The 16,823-nt window shown below is 41.5% G+C and overlaps 1 protein-coding gene across 1 annotated transcript in view; it reads left to right on the forward strand.

Moving 5' to 3' along the window:
* Positions 1-5,190, forward strand: part of MOV10L1 (Mov10 like RISC complex RNA helicase 1) — a 35,013-nt gene extending 29,823 nt beyond the window's left edge. Inside the window, exons 23-26 of the mRNA XM_035559393.2 lie at positions 1,371-1,478; positions 3,604-3,741; positions 4,523-4,614; positions 5,059-5,190. Of these exons, the coding sequence (XP_035415286.2) occupies positions 1,371-1,478; positions 3,604-3,741; positions 4,523-4,614; positions 5,059-5,068 (348 nt within the window). The 3' untranslated portion in view covers positions 5,069-5,190. The remainder of the gene's footprint in view (positions 1-1,370; positions 1,479-3,603; positions 3,742-4,522; positions 4,615-5,058) is intronic.
* The last annotated feature ends 11,633 nt before the right edge of the window (positions 5,191-16,823 follow it).

A 16,823-nucleotide genomic window follows, 5' to 3' on the forward strand; every position in this document is an offset into this window, starting at 1 on the left:
GCAGGTATTTCAGTTGCTGGGAGTAGAGAGCAAGTCAAGAATTTAATATCTAACAGCCGGAACAAGTATCCGATATCCTCACTTACTGTCCACGCTGAGGAGCAGAACAAAAAGGAAATGTAGCAAGTAGATCACATGTCACTTTGTCGTGACTTCGAGGAAACTAGGGGAATTGGGACTTAGCAGTCCAGCAGTCAGACTCAAAGCTTGTACTGCTCTTTGAACCCATACAGAATGTCAGGTGGCAACTTCAAATTCAGTACTTTATTTTTTAAAACTGTTTATGTTCAAGTCTGGTGAGTATATGTCTGCTTTAATTTTTAAAATAAGAATAAATCTTTTATTTCCAGAGGATGCTCTGGGTAGGTTGCGCTCAGTTTTTTCTTGATGTGCACATTTCAATCTTTGTGGACGTGCACGCGAGGGCTGGGGGAAATGCTGTAAGGCATGTGGAAAAGACCAGCCCTGTTTTGAAGAACTCTGACTTGCAAATTAGAGTTATCTGTGCTGATTCCTCTGTTGAAGCATATGCACCCACCTGTAGTTACAGCTACTGTGTATTTTTCAAATACTTATATACCGTATTGATGTGGCTGAGCCTCTTGTATTAAAAGTTGTGAAGCGTTTTAGGGAGTATGATTGTGTCCTTCATCTGCCTGTGGTGCAAGGCATACTAATAATGTCTGCTTCAGGAAAGTCACTTTGTCTTGCAAGAATGCTGATGTGAAAATAATGACTGTAACCCTTGGCTTAGCCATGGTTCATTTTTCACTAAATTTGGAGCACTTCAGCCGTAGCCTCCAAGCAGCTTTTTGCTGGTGATACGCTTATCCCAAATTATCCCAAACATATCAGCATTGCGGAGGGCAAGACTGCCTTGTACCCTCTAGAAGAGAGCAAGCACCTATGGTCACACCTCGCCTCTGCTTTTCACTCTGCGTGGTACAGCTGGCAAGTAGAGGGGGAATCTCTTCACGGTCTTCTGGAGGGGTGGGGGAAGCTGCTTGCCCTACCACACCTGTTTTAAGTCTTGGTTTTGGATATGTTCCACACTGCAAGAAGGATTCCTATGGGTAAACTCCTAAGATCTAAGTTGTTGTTCTCATTAAAATCTGGGTTTATCAAAAAACTGTTAATTTCCGTACACATGACGGAAGTATTTCACCTGCTGGGTCATGTAAGAAGTGTTAGACCTCTCAGAAAAAAGCTGCTGTTTCATTTTTAAATTTCACTAGTGGCTGATGGCTAACCTTGCTGTGGGCATTCCCTACAACCTGTCTGTGTTAAGTTACTTATTTTTGTCACATGTTTTGGCTTTGAAGTAATCCACTCTCAAATGTGAAAATAAATTCCTTCAAATTTTTTTGTAGGTGGAAAAAATTAGATTTCTCCTGAGAAGCATTGATTTGTCAGATGTTAAAGTTGGCACAGTGGAAGAGTTTCAAGGGCAGGAGCACATGGTTACCATCCTATCAACGGTATGTATATTTGCTCTGGTGCTGTGTAGAATATTTGTATGTTTTTAATTCTCTGGCTCCTTTGACGTGGGGTTTAGGGAGGGAAGGGGAGGAGGAAGCTATATTTATCAGCAGTCTGTTGCAGTATTTGGGAAAAGTGCTTATTTTAAGCACATGTGAACAAGGTGGCGTCTGGGCTTTAGAAGTGAACTTTAAACCTTTCTGGATGTTCACACTGAGTTTGTTCTAGAGTTTCACGCAGATAATGTACCTTCAGTTAAGTGTGCTTAGAGAGGATGGAAACTGGAAGCATTATTAATATTAGAGGAGTGAGTGAATCACAATGATTGATTACCACACTCCAGTCGACAGCCTGAAAACTGTCTGCAGCAGCTGAGACACCAGGCCTCAGAAGACTGAGGAGGAGCTCCACTCACCAGTGTTTACCACCCCTTTATTTTTGATTAGGTGCAGGTGTGTGCCAGTTGCTGTCCTCTAAATGCTAGATGTTACTCCAGTGCATATGTACACATCTCTGGTATGTGGATTCACATGAAAACCCCATATGGAGAAAAAATACAGCAACTTCTTTGCCCTTTGTCTCCTCAGGCATGGGATTGTTGGATGGGGCTCTTGATAGCGGAGTTTTTCTTGGTGCTTGTAAGGAGAATTCAGTGTGGAGTCAAGAAGTATAAGCAGCAGCTGCTACAAGCAGTCAGCTGATCAATCCTGAGGTGTTTTGCAGGTGCCTTTGTACAGGAATGTGTGATGCTGATCCTTTATGTTCTGAGCTAACATCCAAGTATGCTCTGGTGAATATGTTGTACGTACAGCCTGAACTGCTGGCCAGGAGTAAAAAGCTGTGCTGAGTCAGCAGAGAAGGTGGGTGGGAAACTTGAGAGAAAAGCTAACCTGACACTGAACATCAGTGATAGCAGTTTGGTGTACGTGATGGTGTTCTGGGGTTTTAGACTTCTTTCTGGTGGGCATTTTGGGCCCTCGTGGACCTTTACAGACCTTTATTTCTACAGTGTGAAGCTGGTTTCAGAATGCAAACAAAATCTGTATGCTTGCTTTTGGTCCAAATGGTAGGATGTTTTTGGTGCAGTAAGTCTCAAAGTGAAGTAAAAGGTGTGTGTCTGGAATGTGGAGTTCTTGAGGCGTTTGTGACCTGGGATCCTTTAGAACCGTTGAAGAACTTGCACTATTACAGAATGAGCCCTTTTGAGTCTGGGTAATGGCACAGAGGACAAACTGGTCAAAGGAGGCAGTGCAGACCAGGAACGTGTGGCTGAAGGTAGGACTGGTACTGGACTACTTTTAACAGCAGTGCATAGGATTTCTGAGAGAGAGGAGGACAAAATAGCTATTAAAACAACCAAAGCTCTGGAAAAGTGGATGACTGGAGGGGAAAAGGAGGGAAGAAATTGGTTTGGGTGAGGGGTTGTCTTGTGGCTTGGAGGAGGCATTTGGGGGATTTGCTTGCTTGTTTTTTTTTCCTAAGGGCAACGGAAGCATGCTTCTCTTCATGCTTTATCATGTCGTGGCTTTTCAGTCCAGCATTGTAACTATCTTAAAATAGTTGTAGGTACGCACTGTGCTCCTATTTATACAAACTCATTATTGGTGATGGAAAATTATTTTATCAAATATGAGTTCAAATATTGATTGAAATAAAGGTGAAAACTTGATGAGAAATCATTATAAAGCACATTAGTTGTTTCAGTGGCATTTTCCTCTAGGCTATGGCAAAGCTTACTGATGAAACGCTCTGAAATATCATTGAACTGTAGGACTTAGAAAATCACTAACTACCATTTCTTCTACTGAAAAGATAAAATTGGTGTCTTTCAGGATGTAATGTTAGTATTTTGTTTCAAATTACAGTGGATATTCCTGATACTAAAATAAAGCTAATATGCTGTTCTTCTGAAATTGCTAAAGTTGTGTTAGTGGGCTATTGGAGAAGAGATCTTCTCTGGAAAAATCCATTTTGGGAAATGTAGTTATGAAGCTAGCTTGTGTATTGCTCACGCTGACCTGTGGTTTGCCGCGGTGAGCAAATCATATATTGAAGTTATGCTATGGCTAGGAAAGTTGGTTTCTCATTATTCCAATTCTGAAACTAACCATAATTAATTTCTAGGTGCGATCTCATGAAGGTGTATTTATGGAAGATAAATACTATTTGGGCTTTCTCTCTAACCCAAAGCGATTTAATGTAGCAATTACTAGAGCAAAAGCTTTGCTGATTGTTGTGGGAAATCCTCATGTTCTTGTGAAAGTAAGTTTGTTTGTTTATCTTTGATTTGCATGTGGCATTTGCCACGATAATGTAAATGACAGTTGTAAATGACTAATCTATGGGGTTATCTGATGTTAGAGAACATCTTTTATGTTCATAGTCGGTATGCTGTCCTCAGTCTGCGTTTGGGATTACCTGAACTCCAGAGGTTCCTGTAAGGGTGGGCAGTTCAGGCCCCTGTGCAGGAGACTCCCAAGCACAAAGAGAACTTTATTGCTGATTTGTGCAGACAAATCCTATCTGCTTTTTCTGTCTAGCAGAGGTCAGAACCTCAATGCTGAAGTTCTCCAGCAGCATGTAAGTCCAATGAGCATGTTCTGAATGTTGTTAGTGCAGTTGGACTCCTTCACAAAACGCAGTTACTGCCATCTTTAAATGGAGAGAGGAAGCATTCTCCATTCAATTGATTGCTCCCAATTGATACAACAGCCTGCCAGGGAAGTGTCTGAACTCACGCATGGTCCTTCCATAGAAAGAATATGGGCTTTTCTTAATATCTGACAAGATAGAACGAAAAGAGTATTCCAGAAACGAACTGAATAGAAAGCTTAGTCTCCCCACACCTACATGCAGTAAATGTAACTTAGTGCAGTTCTCAGTATCTTCCTCCTGTGTTATTCCACACCTGCACTGTTTGCATTGCTCTGTTTCTGGAAGAGGTTCAGTTAAATCTCCTGCATTCGTGTGCTATGCTAATTTGTTTGAAAATTCATTACACACAGTAGCATGATTTATATTAAACATTAATCTTTTCTTGTAGGATCCCTGTTTTTGTGCGCTGCTGGAGTACAGCTTAATGAACAAGGCTTATGTAGGTTGTGACCTGCCTTCTGAGCTGGAACGCCTGCACCAGTGAGTGTTGCTTTAAAAATATCATAAATTGCCCTATACCATTTGAAAGATGACATACAAAAACCTCTGCTACAATATATTAAGATCTGATTTTTGCATTCTTAAGTACTGTAAACATAATAACATGTAACTGTATTTTCCCTCGCTCTGTAAGAAAAGTCTCAGCATTAAGTACAGGGTGTTGCTGACTTTAGTATTTTGCATACCCCCAAATGATGCATGATGTATTTAGGGAACATAAGGGGAGCTGGGGTGGGAATGTGGTTCTGCAGGGGAAAGTATTTATGGTGGCTCTACTATAGTCAAAGAAATTTGTTTGAAAGATTGATTTAAACATGTATTACATCTTGCTAGAAGGGACGTTCTAGAAGAAAATTTTTATTAAAATTGTTACTTATGTAAAGGTAATCAAAATTCATTTCTCTTATTTCCTTTAATTGACAGATGTGAGTGATTTTTCCAGCGTTGAAGATGCATTCAGTCCTCTTCTGATTTTGAAGCTAAGAATGCTTAACAGAAATCCATTTCTGAGCGAATCCAACACCTTTTGGCCTCAGGGAAAGGCACATGTTCTGAAATTCTTTGAAGTTTATCCAAGAGACGCTTGTAATACTTCTAAAGAAGTAAAAAAGTTGACATTTAACAGTATAAAAGAGTGGTAATTAGTCTGCTTTTTTTTGGAAAAAAGTGTATAGCTTTATGCTTCTGTTTAGAAGTGTACACAAGTCCTGCAAGCTTCAGAAGATACTGAATAATTATGTTAATTTTTTTCTTATTCTGTAACTTTTTTGAGCTTCTCATTGTTCTCAGACTTCTGTAATGCCTTCTGAGACTGGTCTGTCCCAAGAACATGTGTGTCTTGTAATCTCGTTACAGGAGTGTTACAGTAATATATCTGTACTGTGAACTGGAATGATGCATGAATCATTCCAGTTGACTGATGTTGAGTACCTTAAGCCAAGCAGGCTGAAAAGCCCTACTTTCTGGTCTAAAGACTCTGTATGTACTTGAGTTCATACAGGGTTCTCTTATTTCTTTACTGCAGTCCAGCTGTCTGCTGTGGTGTATGTCAGAATGCCTCAGACGGATTTAAAAAGGAGGAGGTGGGGCGAAAACTGTTTTGCGTTTCTGCAAATGCACTGTAGAATAAAGAGTTGTATTTTACTTCGACAAAATGAAAAATAACTGATGGGCTGGCTGATGGCTTAGCAGTACTCTTGCAATCACCTTAATTGTGTCTTAATCACCTTGAACTGAATGTTCTGCTCTTGTCCTCTAAGTCTCACCGCACAGCACTGTAGAAATAATTGTGAAGCAGTATGTGCACTTATGATGCACCAGATCTTACAACCACTACTCAGCCCTACTGCTGCGTACACCTACTGTCAAGTGTGCTCATGCTCTCCTTGAAGAAGAGATTTATTAATACCTTGCCTTAGTAAGAAATGATAGAGGCCAGAGTGGTGCCACCATTTCTTGAGGATTAAGATGGAGGTGCATTGAGTCAGAGCAGAGGAACACCTTGGCATTTTTCCCTCCTTGCCCTGTATTAGATATTGATGGTTTACAAAAAGCAGGAGGTAGTCTGTAAAGCAAACAGTTCATGAGCTGTTTAAGATAAATAGTTAAGAGTTTTAAAATCTTTCAAAAGACCAGTCAAGACATAGCATAAATCCTAGAGGTTTTCTTAACAAAATTGAAGCACGTAGTATTCAACTGTGTACTCACCAGGTTGTTCTGGTTTTCTCAGTATGCTTCAAAAAGTAATGAAGGTTTGAGAAGTATGTTCTGTTGTAGCTGTTGCAACCTTACTAGTAGTCCAGAGCTAAACTCTGTGCTGTGGCAAGGAGTTCCCGCAGTGGGTTTCTTTCTTTTTGAAAGAGATACCTTAACCTGTAAGTGGCTGCATTTAGACCTCAAATAAAAGAAAAAGCATGCTCTTTAGTAGCATTTTAGAATATGAAGGTTTCATCAGTCACAGTCCTTCCCATTGCTCATTCTAGTCTTCTGTTGTTTTCAACCTTTTTAAAGTTGTAGTTTAATGGAATTTCTGTCATCGATCTGTTCAGAGTGATGCAGGTCAGGCCAAATCATTGGCGTAGGAGTTGCTGGGCAAATAATTCTGTTCCTGCTAGTTCCATATTTTGTCAGAACAGAAATTTGCTTTATCTAATAAAAGTTGCATCCCTAACAATTACATAGCAACATATTGAAGGTCAGGCTGTGGGCCTCCAGCATCAGCCAAATTATTTGAACCTGCCAGCTCAAGCAGTCCAAGATACGCGTGTGTGCATGGGTGCTACCCGGTGCTGCACTGAAGAGGCTGCACAGGCAGGTGGGTGTATTTTAACAAATAATGGGGGGTTGGAGCCCTGTTAATTTTTTCTTGCTCTTCATTCTCTTGAAAAGTGGACAGTTTGCACCTGAATGAGGAAAAAATAAATAAAATCAGGTTGTACTTGCAACCTGCATTCTACACCTCCTGTGATTGTATTTTTTCCATTCCCAGTAAGGATGTTAGATCAATGGGGCAAGAAATAGAATCAGAGTATGCACCAACTGCACCTGCTGTACACTGTCTTCTGGAACCTTGATTTTATAATGTTGTGAAAGTTTAACGCACTCTTCTTTAAATAAAATAGCTTTAAGTTGTCAAGGGACATTGGGCTGCATATTTTGGAGTTCAGATACCAGAAAAATAAGTGTTCTGCATCTTAATAAGAAACAGACTCTTTAAAAAAAAAAAAATGCAGCATTCATTCACAGAATTAGAAACAATTCATTTCTCTGTTTTACCAGGCTGATTATTTAAACAATTGGCTTGTTTTGTAATGGTAAGGAACGTGCAATAAGGCTGCAAGCTTGAGGGGGGGAGATGTCTTCCAGCATATGGTGAATAATGGGAGTATGGAATAATCCTTTTAAATGTCTTACATTTGCTTACAGCTTTAGGCAGTGTTACATCTCAATACTTCTTTAAAGATATATTGGTACCCTAAAGATATATCGGTACCAGTTTCTTGAGAAATGCTCTGTAAGGGTAAAAGGAAGCACGTCCACTGCTGTGTCTCACTGGAGTGCAGTAAGTAAGGATGTGATGTGCTATAGAAGGAACAGAAGGCAAACTGCAGACCATGGAACAGACAACTGTCTATAAATAGAGGACAAAGTGCTGTTGAAATGTTCATTTTGGAAAGGCTTGGAATTTGACCAGAAGGCACAAACGAACAGAATAGTTCTTCTAAGAAATAGTAATGTCAAGGAAGAAACTTAGGAACCAGGAGAGACTAGAGTTAAGGAAATAATACAGTCAACAAATGGTAAGCAGAGAAAATAGGGGAAAAAAAACTACACCCCCCAAATAGTCACTTTTTCTAACCTTTACAGGGTTAGCTCTGATTTTCTTCATATATAACTTGTCCCCTTGTCTATCTGGAAGGGGCAGGCAATAGGGGAGTGCTAGAACTGAGCAGAAGATTCTTACCTGGTATGCGCACAGCTGCAGCTGAATTCCTGATAGTTGTGTTTTGACTAGATCGTCCAGGCTACCTTTCTAGCTAATGGAGAGAAATAAGGTGGTTTACTGCATCCTAAAATGTCTGGAATATGTGAATGAATCCCCCGAAGGTGCCTGTTTCACTGCACTGACTGGAGAGGGAGGCTAGAAGCTGGGATGAGCTGAGTTCTGGACAACTGAAGATAAGTGAGCAAAAACCTGCCTCAGGTGCCTGTCTTCTTTCCCTAGAAGCACAGGAGGCAGTTCTTTTCCTAGAAGTTAATGAAAAGAATCACAGACTGGTTGGGGTTGGAAGGACCCTAAAGATCATCCAGTTCCAACCCCCTGCCGTAAGCAGGGATGCCACCCACTAGATCAGGTTGCCCAAGGCCTCATCCAACCTGGCCTTGAACGCCTCCAGGGATGGGGCATCTAGAGCTGCTCTGGGCAACCTGTTCCAGTGCCTCACCACAGAGTGAAGAATTTCCTTCTAATGTCTAATCTAAATCTCCCCTCCTTTAGTTTAAAACCATTCTCTTTGTCCTCTCACTATTGGCCTATGTAAAAAGTATAAAGAGAGAAAAGTGTTTGGGAGAATTAAAACATTGGAATTTCATGGTTTTTGCTCGTGCCGAAGAAGTAGAGCTTGCTGATGTAGAGGCAGATCTGTTTACCTCTCTGTGGAGCACAGCAGCACAAAATAAAATGCTTCAGCGCACTTTTTAGTACAGCAATGCTTAGCAGAAGTGTGTATTTTTGTAAGAAATCAGTGTGTTCCCAACAACACACCAGAGGAGAAACAAAACAGTAACAGTGTGTGGCCACTGCTGCGGTGGGGCTGGGGCAGAGCAGCCCCTCTACACATCCCTGCAGTGAGGTTGGGGGAAACGTGAAAGTATGCACGCGGGCAGCTCCTGGCTGTGGGCTTGGGAAGTCTTGTGGTGGTTTCTGTTCCGCTGCTAGCAGGCGTACCCTGGGGTACCAGGGAGAGCAGGATAGTGGGGACAGAAGGATAGTGACAATTTCCCTTTTGGCTTCCCTTAAATTAATGTGCAAACAGCACAGATGGGATAAATGAGGCAGAAGAAGAAATCCAGCATACATTTCCTGTAGAGCTACTAAACAAAAACATTCTGTATGGAATAGACAGTGACCAAAAGGCATTTTAACCTCCATCATAATAAAAGGGCAGAATTCGATGTTGTGCTGGAGCTGCCTGGTTTAACACTTGATGTTTGTCAGATGTGGCGATTTATAACTAAAGACCCAAGGAGAAAGCATGACTGAATTGCTGAGAGGTTAGTAAACAGAGACCAAATGACTTTCTTAAACTGCTCATTAGTTTTATTTAAGCCAGCAGTGATTTTTAAAAGCAATTTGCTTGCCATACTCTTCATTCAGATTCCTTTATCTGTTATAATACTATTAAGCTTTTGTCATAAGTGCGGTGTACTAGGTAGCACTAACTAGGTAACGAGTTTTCCCACATACATTCCAGGTGAATGTTGCTGTCTTGTTTGCACTGAAAACGGTAACTGTGATATTATACTTCTGCACTTCAGGATGTTCTGAAGTTGTCTTTAAAATGAGGGTGTGCTATCAATGTACATGGCTGTATGGCAGTACCCTGTACATTAACCTCACTTCTGTGTGAAGTCAGTGCTGCCACCACTGAAAAATCTAGCAAGAGAAAACCTAAAGAAGTGATTTTTTTTTTAAATGACATTGTAGAAATATACATGGGAAGAAACATTGCAAACAAGCAGAATTAACTTTTATATGATTTATTAATAGTAGAAATAAATAAATTTGTTACAGATAGATAATTGCTGCCATTTGTAAATCACTGTGTAATCTTTGTCCAGACTATATGCAGATCTGCCTGGGATCAAAGTCAGTAAGATTTGGTCTGGAATCAGAAGTCAATCTCTGTTGTCCTGCTTGTAGAGATACCCTGACATAAAATGAATTAGTGTTTCTCCAGCAAGAAAAATTTTTAACAGTTCAAGATACTTTTCCCTTCTGTTTTTCATTTTTACCTCCTCGTGTTCATATCACTGGGTATAGCGCGGGTTTGCCTTTAGTCGTAACGTGCTGAGGAGGAACTAACATGAACCGAACAAGCATTGGCCCTGCTTACGCTGTCACTGAAGATGTGTGGTAAGCAGGCTGGGGTTAGTGGTCTGAACTGCACATTAAAGAGATTTCAAACACATCCTTGTTCCTTGTATAAATGATTCCTCAGGCGTTTTAAGAATAAATTATTCAAAGAACCAGCTAAAGTTCAGCTCTTACTTCACATGGCAGGTATGTTTTTAAACTTTCATGAAGATGATGAAGTGCTTTAAAAGTATATTCTCCTTTCTTCTGTTAGTCCCCGCTGCGCCAAGCTCATCATTATTTCCTACCCAGTAAAGCTGTGCCTATGATCATGGAGTAGCTGTGTTCCAAAATGGCTGTTTCAGGAATGCCTTGGATTCCTACTGCAAAAGGAATTTGCCATTTCCACATTTTCATAATGTGAGTTTTCAATTGGATGTGGTGCTGGAAAGCCTAGCAAGCCATGCCTTCCTTGCAGCCCCCCAGGCCTGAGGAAGCAGCTATCTGTACTCAGAAAAAAAGCCCAAATATAAATTGTCAACAAGGCTTTGGCTGAAGGACAGAACACCACTCCAAAGGATCATCCAATGTAACCTGAGGATAGGGCCCAGGAACAAAGAAGTAAATTCACTCATGTGAGCAATGCTGTTGAAATTCAGGCATTTGCCTAGATGGGGCTGAGCGCTCCGTGCCCAGAATCAACGTCATTTATTCCTGTGAGTAACCTCACTGACTTGATGGACTTTTTGAAAATGCTTTGGAAAGCAAAGGGCGATGGTGGAACTTAATTATTTCAAGAGTTTCAATTTCTTATCTCCTTTTTGTGCCATATGCTAGGGATGTATGCAGAAACCATGACAATGCTTGAGGAAGATGTTGACTCAGTATCTTGTGTCCGAATGTAAAGGTAGATAACTAATGGTGTATTGAAAGTGAGTAAGTCCTCAGACTCCATGCAGTCAGTCCTGTGGGTTATTGCTTTATGTAATTCACTTTTAAAGACTGGGAACTGCAGAACTGGTTAAGAACATGAGAAATAAAATAATCCCAGTTTCCAGTTAGAGTTTATCCCAGACAAACTTTTAAAGAGTTAGAAATATTGGGATTTCAGGATCTGTGCGCTGCTTGCATCTGTTTTTGCTAAGCATTTTTTGATGCTCTGAAAAACATGTTTTGAAAAACTGCTTTATGTAGTGCAGATACAGGCTTGTATAAGGACATCATCCAGTCTCCATGGACAGCAAAAGGAGCCCCACTATAGGCTTTGGATAGAGAAATAATAAAATTTAAAAGCACAATTAAAGTTTTCAGGAAGTGGATTGCCTTTACATCAGCAAAAATTTGCAGGCATTGAGGCTGAAAACCTTTAAACGATGACGTTTTGTCAGGTACTCGTGTAACCTCTCCCTTTTTCTTGATCAGAACATCACAGATTAAATGTGAGATTTGTAACAGCTGCCTGCGTGCCTTGTGGTGGACGTGTGCAGCTGAACGATCCGGTAGGGCCTGAGCAGTCAGGTGCCCCAGACGAAGGAGGCAGGTACCTCAGCAATTCTTCCACCTCACCGACAACATCTGCGCCGGCAGGGCCTGGGCAGCCCAACGCCTCCCGCTCCGACCAAGGCAAGCAATGGCTGCATGGCCTCTGCAGTGCATCAGGCTGAGCACATCCATCGTGATCAAAGAAAATGCATGGCTGTATTTAACTTCCCCTGCCGCTGGTTTCCTGTCGTGTATATCAGACTTCAGTAGAGCTGCTCCGTTAGCGGAGGCAGATGGAGGTTTCCACAGGCATCTTGTTCCTTTCTTCAGGTAACGTGTCAGTTTTATGCAGATTTACCCAGGATGACTGGTGAAGACTTTTACCACTATGACATTCCTTTAATAATTTTTTTCCAGTCTCATTTATTTTGCTAATTAAAACTGTGTATTTCTCATACGTTTAGATAAGATATTGCGATCTAATATTGCAAAGACTGATTTCCCTTTCATGGCTTCGGGATCATGATGAACAACTGCAGTCTGCAGACACTAGGCTGAATGCCCTAAGGGCAGCACCACATTTTCTGCAGACATTACCTGTCTCGCTTGACTTGACTTTTCTCACTTGATTTTTGCTTACTTGACATTTTTCGTCTAATGCAAAAATGTCATTATATACTAATTTAATTCTGCTGCAGCAAAAGCTTTATTGAATACTCTAAACCTTTAAGCCTTCTCTATCAAATATCTATGCTGTTTGTATTACCTAGCAGCTTGTGAATCAGCATGAAAAGTTATTCATGTGCTTTAATTTTCTGTATTGAAGTCACCTAAGTACATATTCAGTATCTTAAAAATGCCTTTAAAAAGACTATTACTTCATGTCATTTTTTGAGAGTTTATCAAACAAGTTTCTAATTTTGGCGCAATATATTTGGTAAAAGTTGCTTCAGATTTCTGGATTCCTGGTGTAACACCTGGATTTCTCTTTAGCTTCTCAACAAAATACATCAGTTACAAAAAGCTACGGGGAAGTTATGTTGCTGTGCAGAGCTGGGCAGCCTCTGGTCCCTACCAGCAGAAAATACTGCGTGATCTGATGTTGGGAAGAAGCCACATCCAAGGACTGCCCTTACCTTATTGACTGACATTAGTTACAATACCATAGGCAGCACATTCTCTACAACTTCTCCTCAGGGAAGACTGCCTGGCCTGTAGTTCCCTGTGTCGTGGCACTCACCCATTTTAGTTAGGGGTGAAGTGATGGGGGGTTTCCAGACTTAGCAGAAGTTCAGGGTTCAAGCAGTTTTTTAAATTCAAACCAATTCAGATTATTTTTAGTTCACTCCTTAATAATATGTCTGCAAATGAACTGCTTCCCTTAATTTGCCATTTTTTTTCCATGTGACTAGTTATTTTTAACAGGCTCTATCAGATAACGATCGAATACAAATTATCTCCCCATTGCAGCCATATACAAATCGCATCTTCCTGCTACTTGCTAAAGAATATGCTGATTTAGTGCAGCCCCATTTTCTGCATCGTGACTGGCAGCTTTGCCCTCCTTGACGGAGGAGCTTGTTGGAGCTGTTCGGCCACTGGGGTTTCATTTGTTCCAAGTCCATACAAGGAATTTTGCCCGTTGTCTTCATCCCCACAGATGAAAGGATTTTGGTCAGTAACTAGCTTGTAGCTTTAGGCATACTGTTTAACTTCAGCTGCAGGGGCTTATGCCAAAATGAGTATTTCCTGGTACAAATGCAGCAAAATCAGAAACTATTCAGTCACTGATATCCTCTATTCAGAGGTAAGTAGCTCGGTGCAATCAAGTTAATATCGCAGACCACCACATTATCACACCCAGCGTACAGCAAAATATACAGCAGCACCTAGAGAGAGCTCAGCCACAGTGCTGGTGATGTACAAACGCAGACTGTTTGCAAACATGTGCAGTGGCTTAGCCTTACTGATGTTTCCACTTTTTTTAGTATGACTGTAATCATACATTGGCAATCCAATTCAGAGAGTGCAGCAGTGTTTACAGGACCAGGGACACAACCAGCAGGTAGGACACAGCTTCCCTGCACAACCAGTGTCTGGCTACCATTACACTATTTTATTTTCTTACGCCTAATTAGAATTTCCATTGTTCAAACTTGTGTCCTTTGCCTCTCATGTTGCCACTTCTCTGTACCCTCATTAGGAAAGTGAAGAGAAGAATGTTTCTTAATAATGTTCTCAAATAAGACAAAGTCAAATACAAAATCTGTCTAAACTGTCTGAAGCAAGTGGAAATCTGTTATAATGCATCTGGGAGGATTTGTTTGCAACTTTACTGTAGGACTTCTAATTAGTAACTTTCTCTGGAACAAGACAAAATGAGCATTACTTCAAACCTTTATCAGCTTACGTTGTTTTGTGATAATGTTAGACACCAAAGTTGCTTGCACATCTTTTTAACACTAAGTCAGTCGAAATACTCAGAGAATGTAAATTCAAGAAATTTATTATTCAGGTTTGGAGTTGTAGTTTCACTGCGGCACAAGAGGCTAGGATACTCCAGGTAGCAGTAAAATCTAAGATGCATGCAGGCAGCAAAACCCACAAAGTCAGACCAACAACCCTACACGACAGTGCCCAGCACTCCAGATTCCCAGGCAACTGGTTTCTGCCCTGCCCAGCCCTGCAGGTTCCTTGCCTTTGTCCTGCACTGCCCCTGAGCCAGAAAACCCCATGGAGAGCTGGGACAGAGCTGCTGGATGGACTAGAAGGACTTCGCTCTTTGCTCACGACTTCCAAAATTTGGGCAGTTCAGTTATAGCAAGGGTTCAGCCCCAGCTGCTGGAAATCCTGAAGAAAAAGCTGTTAGACATGTGCAGATGAGATCTGCAACAGGGGAGACTGTGGGTTTGTGGATGCCAACGCTGTGCAGTAGTTCACAGCCAGCACACAGCAAACCCAACTGACCCGGGACATCCAGGACTGGGCAGGTACTAGACATGGGTGCGTGTAGACATTGAGGGGAGTCTCAGCTGTGCCAAATTTCATGCACTTCTGTCAGGAAAATCTCAGTGACACAGCAGTCCTACTGCAGGATGCAATGCAGATGCTTCTGGACTCAAGCTGGTTCTCCCAGTGACAAAAATATTTTTCACAAATGCTATATAAGGTAGCACCAATATTGATCACAGTTTTTGACTGTTGTCTCTATTTCTCATGTATATTTGGATTCTAATTTTTGATAAATGTTGCAAGAATGTTTCCCTTCTCATCTTCTTCACTTCAGCCACTTCTAATCCTCTGACCTGAAACTAAGCCAAAATATTCATGTATATGCTATACTCAAAGCTCAAAGGGTGATTACGAGTTCTTCAACAGTGAAAAGGGATGAATTTCTACCTCATTATCTTTGTTGCTATATTGCTATTAAAAATAGCTTTGTAACTAGCTAAGCAAAGCACTGTTTTTTTTAGGCGTTTTCTTCCAATCTTGTTGTTCCAGAAACATATGTTTTGGCATCCATGAGAAAATATGCCCGTGTCTGGAAATAAAAGCCAGAAAATCTCCATTTGTGCATGCCCATTTGCAAACACCAGACAGCAAAAGCCCCTGAAGATTGTACTCTGGTTCTGCAATATCTATTCTGTCATATTTTCTTCTAACAATGAAGAATGTCATCAGCTGAAGTCCTCTGGATGCCGAGTCCTTCCAGTATCTGGTTCAGTTTACACTGAAGTTAGCCTGATGCCCAAAGCAATTCACGCCCAGCAGCGTCTGCCCAAAGGTGTGATGAAGGCTGCCTGCCCCCTGTGAGCACACAAGAAGTCACTGACCGTACAAGGCAAGCGCATGTGAGGAAATATCCACACATTTGCACATGTGGATGCCAAGCTCGAGGCAGGTAAACTCCCTTCGCTCCCACGCTTTCTGTCTTGCCTGGCAGGCACCTACCAATGGTTATCGGTGCCCACGTGGTGACTGCTGGTCCGTGTGATGGTTGGTAGGGACAAGTCCATCCTCTCCATGAGAATGCAGAGCTGTTCCCAGGAGGACACTCCCCTGTGGTGCATTGTGAGACTTGTTTTTTTCTTAGCTGCCCCAAGGGCAGCAGGCTGCCAAGGCATATGGCTTTGGTGGGCCTGAGTACTGTTTGGTTCTGTGCTTGCTGGCAGTTGTGGTTTGGGACACTAGATCAGAGAGACAGTTCATAATTATGTGAAGGCATTGAGTATGGAGGCTGAACACAGAGCGTGTGATAAATCTGGCAAAGAAGATGAATGCTGCGACTGCTTTCTCATCCATCAACACTTCAGGAGCAGCAGAACAAGACACAGCATGGTAGGTGGGATTACACAGCCTTGCTGACATGGGATGGCCAGCAATGGCTCCACAGTGTCTGAAGGATGTCATGGCTGTAAGGGAAGTACTCTAGTCTTCCAGGGCCATGGTACATGACTGAAGAAATCCATGCCAGTACTGAAACAGGCTCTCGGCAATTTCACTTTGCAGTTCCAATTCATTTAGAAGATTTGGGAGTGGTTGCCCAGTGCATGTGGAACACAAAAGCAAAATGGTACCAGCCTGAAAAGCACCTGGATGTTAAGATTGCAAAGGCATGTAGGTATATCCACGGCTTGCTGTGTCATGGTCCACAACTGCAAAACCAGAGGCGAGTATTTTTGCGTGGGGCAGAGCCTACGTACTGACGGATCCCTTAAGCAAACAATGCTCCCTCATAAGCACCATAGAATTAAGGTTGAAACAGGCAAGGGAAATTAGGGATACCATATGTGCTCAAATCCATGCCACGCCTAGCAACTGAGTTATTGCTCACTGCAAACACATGTGCTGCTTTGTGGGCTGTGAACTGTTGTTAGACATTTTACATTGATAGGTTACAGATCTGAAGTGCTTCTTTTGCCTTCTGGGGTTGTTTGGTTTGGTTGTGGGTTTGGGTTTTTTGTTTGTTTTGTTTTTTTGAACACTCCTGGGATGTTAATCTTCATAGACTATTTTGTGCCTAATTAATTGTAACGACTTAGGGGGCTGAGGGTTTTTACTTTCCTTTACAGAATAAAATATCAATTAAAATGCAAATTTCTCCAATTGCTGGCTTGAGGAAATGGGGATC

Source organism: Cygnus atratus, chromosome 1, assembly GCF_013377495.2.
Source record: "Cygnus atratus isolate AKBS03 ecotype Queensland, Australia chromosome 1, CAtr_DNAZoo_HiC_assembly, whole genome shotgun sequence".
In the NCBI taxonomy this organism is placed as follows: domain Eukaryota; kingdom Metazoa; phylum Chordata; class Aves; order Anseriformes; family Anatidae; genus Cygnus; species Cygnus atratus.